The sequence below is a fragment of the Euprymna scolopes genome, chromosome 5 (assembly GCF_053919585.1).
Source record: "Euprymna scolopes isolate OS-2025 chromosome 5, ASM5391958v1, whole genome shotgun sequence".
NCBI classification, from domain to species: domain Eukaryota; kingdom Metazoa; phylum Mollusca; class Cephalopoda; order Sepiida; family Sepiolidae; genus Euprymna; species Euprymna scolopes.
In genome coordinates, this window is record NC_136486.1 from 84,668,270 (window position 1) to 84,676,916 (window position 8,647).

At 30.5% G+C, this 8,647-nt stretch overlaps 1 protein-coding gene across 1 annotated transcript; it reads right to left on the minus strand.

Moving 5' to 3' along the window:
- Positions 1–1,677: 1,677 nt before the first annotated feature.
- On the minus strand, positions 1,678–8,327 carry LOC145276911 (induced myeloid leukemia cell differentiation protein Mcl-1 homolog). The gene is made up of 2 exons (XM_080128374.1): positions 7,600–8,327; positions 1,678–2,575 (listed from the first exon to the last, which is right to left on the minus strand). Exons 1-2 carry the CDS (start codon positions 8,152–8,154, stop codon positions 2,462–2,464), a joined length of 669 nt encoding a protein of 222 aa, XP_079984500.1. The 5' UTR covers positions 8,155–8,327; the 3' UTR covers positions 1,678–2,461.
- Positions 8,328–8,647: the final 320 nt, after the last annotated feature.

The window sequence follows — 8,647 nt, forward strand, 5'->3', positions numbered from 1 at the left end:
TTTAAATAGAAACAATATGTAACATGAAATACATAAATCATAATTGTTCCTAACATCAATAAAATATCCACAAAAATAAAAAAAACCTGTTGTAGCTATCAAGTTTACAGCAGCGAGGAGATTTAGGAATAAAACCTTGCTTAATATTAAAAAGACTACCATAGAATTTAACTTTAATCAATGAAAAACCAAGGAATATTAAAAAAAAAAAATAAAAATTTTTTTTTTTTAATATTTTTATGTTAGATAGAGGGTGGTGTTTCCAATATAAATACATTATAAAACTGATCAAAAGATTTTGACATACAAGTAGTTCTGTTTCCTTTTTGAGAGGTTGGTTTATTTAAATATTGCTGCTTAAGATGAAAATGCATTACGTCTGTATCAAGAAATGTTCATTTCATTTTCAGTAGACATAGATGTTGCAAGATTGAAATAAACTTATGAGTTCAGCAGTCTAGATGACATTTAAACTAAAATTGACATTTTTCATTTGAAAATATAGGTCAAAATGTAAACAAATATATTCCTGAGGTTTATTTCTAAGTAGACTAAGAAAAATAAGTTAGTAAAGATTTTTTTTTTAACAAAGGAGTCACCACTTATCAAGGCCCAATAGCCAGTCAAGGATAAGGGTTAATTAGTGTACAGTAGTCAATGGGAAAATATCGTAATAATTATTAGTAGTGGAAATTTGGTAAATTAGATTACTTAAGGGGACAGCTCATCAAGAACTTGTTCACATCAGACTTGAAGACGACCATATTGTAGTCAGCTGGAAAGCAGAGAAACGGAAGAGAGTTCCACGGGTGTGCAGTTCTAAGAAAGAAGCTTTGTTCATGGAATCTACGTTTAGGCACAGATTCAATCTTCATCACAAATATTGATTTTTTTTTTTTTTTTAAATTTAAATAGCTCTTTCCACCACATTCCCTTGAATATTGCTGTTTGATAGTAATAGCAATATACTTGAATTTTAGTTTGAGAGGAGGGGGATAGTATAGTTTCTGGTTGAAACTGTAAAACCACTCATCTCTGAACTGTGTTTATGATGTTGCTTAATATCAAGAATTCATATTACCTGGTGTTGCTAATATCAAGAATTCATATTAACTTTTACAATTATAATACAACATAACCAAATCAGAGGATAGTGATCATAGATTCAGTTCAGGTTACCAACGCTCAATTATGATGTTATGGCAATACAGGATTCTATAAAGTATTGCTGTTAAATACTTCAAGAGAACGATTCTGATAGTTATCTGGTATGATAGATTACACCCTTTGGTAGCCAATGAGATTTCTCTCCTGTCTCACAAGCATTGCCACAGCCATGCAAAGGCAGATTTTGTGGCACAAATCTCACCCATGCCATACTCTACACAATTGTAGAGGCAAGGTAAACAAAAGCTACCCCCCCCCCCCAGCAGTGTGATTGCTGGTCAATGGTGCATAGACCAGCAAGTGTCTGGTTGCTCTGCATCTATAGTATAGGTATTTACTGATTGAGAAACATATGCAGCTTTTGGGGTCTTTTAGTGAATTCAATATTAACTAAAAATATCCTTAATTCATGAAATAATTTCTAATTATCCTAAGAATTACAAATAAATCCTATCTAATTTTAACCAGTTGACACAAAGAAATATATGAATATTACTGAAGAAAAACAACTTTAATTTCAGCATAGAAACTTTATTTGGAAAGAAAATGTAATGAATAAATGACCTCAAAAATAGTTGTTTTTTTTTTATTAATATAAATAGAAGTTTATTTAAAATATTTGCAATATATTCTTGGTATTAAATTCAATAGAACATAGAGAAAAGAAAAATCATTTGAAAGATGGAAGAAAAACCTTCAACAGAAAATTTGTAGCCAGGCTCAAATATTTGAAACATTTTTAGAAAGACAATTTTAATCTCATTTTCGCTGTAAGGAATTTTAATATGGAGAGAAAGAGATACCAATTTAATTTTAACCATCGATTTGTGTTTTATTAACTATTTTTGCATTTCAATTACTCAATTATTTTGACAGCTTACATCATTAGAATAGGAAAGATACAGATTGTGTAATAAAAATAAGCATGAAAGAATGTTGAACTTGACGGCTTAAAATGGAAATTTTGTTTTCATCATAAAGAGGATGGAAAATTATAATTATATAAAAATATGTTTCTGGGGGAGAGACAAAAATGCAATATATACTTAATCGTTTAAAAATTGGTACACTTTAACAGACCATTTCTAACAGAATTATAAAAAGAAAAGAAAAAGAAATTTGTAGGATTAGTATTTTTCATTTTCCCTTTTTTAATGTTAAATGTACAATTATCCTGACAGTATTGACAGATTAAAATAAAAATACAATTACAGTTCTTGTTTTATGAACAGGATAAATATCAACATATGATACTCCCTACTGATCGTAGACAAAAAGTGGAAGAATATCCCAATCAAAATTTTGCAGGGAGTGATGCCAATGCTCCAAGTCCAAGTGCTGCCATATAAAGAGTCCGCTTTATTTTTGCCTCGTAATTATAATTTTGGAAATTATCAATGAAAGAATCCTGGAAAAAAAAAAAAAAAATATTTACATATGATAGGAAAAATAAAATCTGTCGATTTTTATTAATTGAAGTACAAAAATATATATATATATTAGAATGGAGGAAAAAGGGTCATAAAATAAAGTTTAATAAATCTAATAATAAAGTTTGAAAAATATTTAAGCACAAAGAATTTTAGCATTTAAAAAATTTTAAAAGTTCTATGGGGACCAGATGATGCCAGAAAAGTGGTTATTTTTTATAACTTTAGAAAAAAAAACAATTAAAGTTATTAATTTGAAACCCCACTGACCTAATACATTTTTTTAATAAAGAAAAACTGATTTTTCAATGTTTCTTGACTTAACTACCAAAGTTAATGGTATAAATAATAATGCTAGTTTTATTTTTATGTAAATTTGTTTAAATAAAAAAAAAAGGTGGGGGGTATATAACAAAAAAAAAAAAAAAAAAAAAAAAAACATTCCTTAGGAAGAGAAGAGAAACTGCCAAGAGCTTTAGTCAAAATAAGATTTAATGTCTTTGGCAGTTTCCCTACTCCTAAGAAAAGCTACTTTTGTTTGCTTCCTTTTCCAGGTGTAAAAAAAAAAAAAAAAAAAAAAAGGGCCTAGGTTCTTTGTAGGTGAACAATTATACCCATTGTTGAGAAGAGAACATTCCACAGCCTACACCATGATTTGTATGATCTATATTAGTTAATAAGCTCTATGTGGTGTGGTAACCCAAGTGATGCACGTTTCAAATCTGAGTTTAGATATGTCCTACTGATAAACCCAAAGGAGGGTGAAACTGTAGTTTTCATGGGCTATCACATTATCTGGTTGTGCAAATAATTATATATCTCTTATTAAAAAATCTAAAAAACAAATAACATACACGTTTGTTTTTACTAAATATTACTTATTTAATTATTAGAATTGTATTTATGAAAATTGTTAGGTCAAGAAAACACAAAAAAAAAGAAAAAAAAAGTAGTGTTTGCATTCACAACAAGCATAAGTAAGATTGGTGATGGTTGTTTATACAGTTGAAGATGAACAAAAATAATCAGAAGGGATAAAAATGCAGCATTTACAGTCAATGGGACCTGTGTATACACATCACCTGGGAAAATTGAAACCCCAAGAAACTCCTGCTCCCGGCTAGTTGTAATTAGATGTATAAGTATTAATTATTGTATTCTTTAAATTATAAATAATATTTAAACATTCATATTATTTCATAACTAAGAAAGAGTATTCATGCAGTAACATATGTACATAGGTCAGCTATTCATTTGGGGATTGTAGGGAATAATTGTTTTACACAAACACAGAAAGGAAGGTATTATTTTTATACGATTAAATGAAGTTAAACGATTGCATTACATCTAAGTGATGATTGATGATTGTTTACATTTTTGCACAATTAGTGATAGTTACTGAATTGGTTTCTATCAGTATTTTTGATTGATTATCGAGAGTCAACATGATGTAACGAGATCATTTTTTTGTTCTAACTCTAACTTGATACTTTTCTTTCAAAGTAAATGAACGCTTTAAAATAAGTTGAAACACAATCCAAGTAGGAAGAAGAGTAATTTACCTTCAGTAACATTCATTTGCTGTATATTTACTTTTTCACCCCTTTTTGTTTTGTTGGAATGTTGGCTATTCCCAGGTTTGTTTTACAATAGACAGAAGTATGAAAAAGGACTCAAGAAAACAAATAAACGTTATCAAAGGCAAGAGAAGTAACTCTTCTACGTCACTGGATAAGTAAAAACACTAAGGGCAGATAAATGCAATTTCAGGACCAAATCAGAAAGATTTTTTTTTTCGTAAACAAAGCCAGAACTCTGAAAACAAAAAAGTTGTACCTACACACGAGAGCCAAAAAAAATTCTAATTTTACTTTAAACAAAATTCAGTAATATTCCCTAACAAACAACTTAGTTTTAAAACTGTTTATTGAAAAAAACAAAAAAAATAGGTCCTTGTTTATTAAGCTAAACAAGTACCTATTTTTGGTACTTGCACACTTTAATCAAGACATTAAAAAATGAAAATATCGAAAAAAAAATTTAAAACTGTATGTATCCGTTATGGAACGAAGTTCCCCGAAAAAAAAGTTTCACTTAATTTCAAGTTTTTTTTTAATTTATTTTTTTTACAGCGAAAAAACAATTTATGACACCGAGCAAAAGGTTCGGTGTTTAGGAAGAAAAACTAGTATTAAAGATGGGGAGGGAGTGTCGGTGCTTTAACTGGAGTTATCTCCTCGTAGCGTGTTCAATAAATTTCATAATGGCCGACTTCAACGCGCTCTCATAAAAATGTTTTTCCGCTGTAAAAAAAAAAAAAAAAAAAAAAAAAAAAAAAACTAATTAAGTGAATTTTTTTTTTTTTTTCGGAGATCTTCAGTCCAAAACGGATACGTACAATATAACCTTTTATTCGATATTTTCATTTTTTTTAATGTCTTGATTAAACTGTACAAGTACCCTTAATTCCATAACGGGGTACGTACAATATATATATATATATATATATATATATATATTTATATTTTCATTTAATGTCTTGATTAAAATAAACAAGAACCAAAAAAAAAAAAACTCGCACGTTGAAAATTTAAATTGGCCGATATAAATAAATTGAAAGAAATCAACCAATAGTTCAAAGATAAAAGGGGGGGGGGGTCATTTTTCTAACAAAGTTATCTCCCTTTCGCGTCTTTCTTCGACTTGTTTAATTCCCAAAATGGCGACATGTACTTCCGCGTTTTGTATGTACGATTCAACTTAGTGCTTTCAATATTTTATTCACATGGATTAAACTATAAGCTGTTTGTGGAATAATGCCGATAATACTCATAAATCTAACGTGAGATCTATTCTCGATTCTATCCTCAAAACGTGTATCCACCCTTCTGCAATTAAAAAGTAAATACTTAATTTAGTAACCCGAAAGTAAATAATTAATTTACTCACAAATTGAAGAGAAAAGGTCAATACATAATATATTCAAATTTAAAAAAAAAAAAAAGACAGTGTTCTTTTAGAATTTTACCTGTAAAGTTTGAAGTTTAAAACCTTTTTTTTAAACCACGTTATTTGTTTTTTCTTTTTTAATGGAACCTTGGTCCTTGCTCCTTTAATTGAAAAAAAAAATTAGGGCTTGAATTACATTTTTCGAGGAGTTATAAGCTTGGAAAGACAGGGGGTCGAATAATTCACGCCTCCCATTTTGTAAATGTCTAATAATAATTAATTTAGACCCCCATAAGTACATAATTATTTACTCACAAATTGAAGAGAAAAGGTCAATACATAATATATTCAAATTTAAAACAAAAAGAACATATTGTTCTTGTAGAATTTTACCTGTAAAGTCCGAAGTTTAAAACCTTTTTAAAAAAAAAACACGTTTTTTTTGTTTTGTTTTTTTTTAAATGAAATCTTGGTCCTTGCTCCTTTAATTGAAAAAAAAAATTAGGGCTTGAATTGCATTTTTCGAGGAGTTATAAGCTTGGAAAGATGGGGTGGAATTATTCGCTATTTTCACGAAATTTCTGACACTGCTAGTGCACTGCAGCAGCAGCACCAGCAGCATGAGAAGGGTCCCTTGCCCTTGCAGCGGGTTTGTTTTACTGTAGACAGATTCGAAAAAGTTGTCACAAAACAAATATATAGCAATGTTATCAAAGGCAAGATAAGTTACTTTTCTCCCTAACTGGATATGTTTTTAGTGTTTATATTTAATGTAACATGTTTATTCAGCTCGAAAAACATTGTTTTTGACAACTTTTTCGAATCTATGTGTACAGTAAAACAAACCCCACTCCCAACACCTCATGTGAAGAATGGCTTTCGGAATAAACACCCCATGTTAAGAACGGCTTTCGAGGTTTAGAGGGGGTATTCCGAAAGCCGTTTTTAACATGGGGAGGTTGGGTGTTTATGATACCGTGGGGCACGTCGTAAAAATTTACCTAAACTTTTTCAATAAATTGGCGATAGCATTCTGGCGTTGGCATTATCCTCAAACAGTTGACTTAGGATAAATGTTTAGTGTCCTAAACTCTTTAGTGCCAAAAACGAAAAAATTATATACGATTCAATATAAACTTAGTAAAAAATAATATGCTATTGTGGAAACGGTACAATTGATGTCCTTCATAATTAACCCAAACCAGTAACCACTAATACTAAGTTCGGTTTGGTGTGTTGCTATGTTGTCGGTTTAACTTTGAGATATATGTATTTTTTATCCCAACCCAACCCCTAAGGTTTAGTTCGCAAAAAGTTTGTTTAGTTCAGTTTAAATTCTGTCGAAGCACGAAATAGTTAATTGTCAAATATGATCTGTTGAATATCTCGCTGTGTTGTTTGTTTATGGCACCCTATTTACTTACTGTCTGGGGGATGGATGTAGCAGTAGCACTATTCCCGGTGAAAGTGCACTGGGGGAGTGGGGGACCACCCTTACACCTATAGTGTGCGTATTTTATTAATTTATTTTAATTATTTGCATTGCTAATCTGTCTTAAGGAAGGGCATGTCTTATGAATTAACATTGATATTTGTTGTACTATGGTTTGATCAGGAACATTATACAATAGATTGCCGAGAGCGTAAACAATTTTTTTTAAATAATAATAATAATAAAAAATAAAAAAAGATTTCGGGGAGAAATCTAGACTCGAAAAAGGGCACACTAAGTTTTAGAGAGAAATTAAATTTTTTTTTTCTCAAACGAAAAGGAAATTTGCACCATAATATGTCTAGTTATCCAATGAGCGTCTTTTTTTTTTTTTTTGCACACGTTTCTAATTGGAGTCGTTCTAAAATAGAACAAGAAAACACTACTACAAAGAAAAAACAATTTTATTAAAAGAGGAAACAAATTTAGTGACTATTCCAGTACTTTACCTTAAAGCGATAAAAATTTACGTTAAATTATGGTTATTTGGGGAGGATAAAGTTGGTGTATGAAAAACAAACGCGTGCGTTTTTGTTTAATAATAAAAGTGAACAAACTTACCCATCCGCCATTTTTCAAAATCCACTCGTCCAGTCTTTCTTGTTGGATAATTTGGCTTATTTGTTTAACGAGTTTCTCTGAACAATCTTGGTTTCTTCTCCGACAATTATGAGCTATGACTGCAGCCAAAGTGAATATTATAGAAATCCTTCCCCAATGAAAGTTCTCTTGATCTTCCAACATGGACATAATGACGCCGTTGAAAGCGTCAACAATGGTGTAGGTTCCGGAATCTTGTTTCTTTACTTCTTCAAAGATCACTTCAACATTATTGTTAATGGTGATTAGATATTTAGAATAAACTTCCAGTGACACTTTTCTCATCAATTTACAGTATTTGTTGGCTGGAAAAGAATCGAAATGGGTATCCTTAAAATTATTTATGATGTCTCGAGCGACAGTAGTTGCGATCTTTCGAACGTGTGTAAGGTTGTGACTCCGTGATATATTCTTATTTAGTGGACGATCGCTTATCGTTTCGGGAACAACTAAAACCTGTCGCATAATAGACAAGAAGCTAACATTATTCAAAACGCTACAAAAAATATCGTCCATTTTTATAATATTAGTTTCTTGTCTGCAATGCAAGAGGCGGCCACTCCGAAATTAATGATTCACGCGTACTAGCGATGTAATCATAAACAACATGTATATGTTTAAGAGTGAAGCTTTGTCATTGGTTGATAAGATTATCTCCCTTCCTCTCTCTATTTCGTTCTTTCTGTTTCAGGCTCGCCTTTCTTTGCGATGTTTTAATTTTTTTTTTTTTTTTTTTTTTTTTTTTAAATTTGAAGGAAATTTTTCAAACACTTTTTCTGGATGTGAAATAAAATGTATGCTCAAAATGTTTCAGTCGTGAACTGAAATGTGTTTGCAGAAGTTGCAAAGTCATTGTGACGTCATAAAGGATTGGATAGAGGTCCGTTTGTTTGAAATCAGCAGCAGCCGTAGCTGCTGATTTTTGGGTTGGTTGTTTTTGTTTTACGGCATATCAACCTTTTTCAGGTTATTCAATGCCGAATCTAGTTATTTTGAGGAACGATTTTTA

Bases quoted from the DNA above. Each gene is read 5' to 3' on its own strand.
- LOC145276911 (XM_080128374.1), bottom strand. From the start codon at position 8,154: ATGGACGATATTTTTTGTAGCGTTTTGAATAATGTTAGCTTCTTGTCT. The intron at 2,576-7,599 runs GTAAGTTTGTTC...TTTTTTTTCCAG, and splicing joins TTTTGAAAAATGGCGGATGG to GATTCTTTCATTGATAATTT.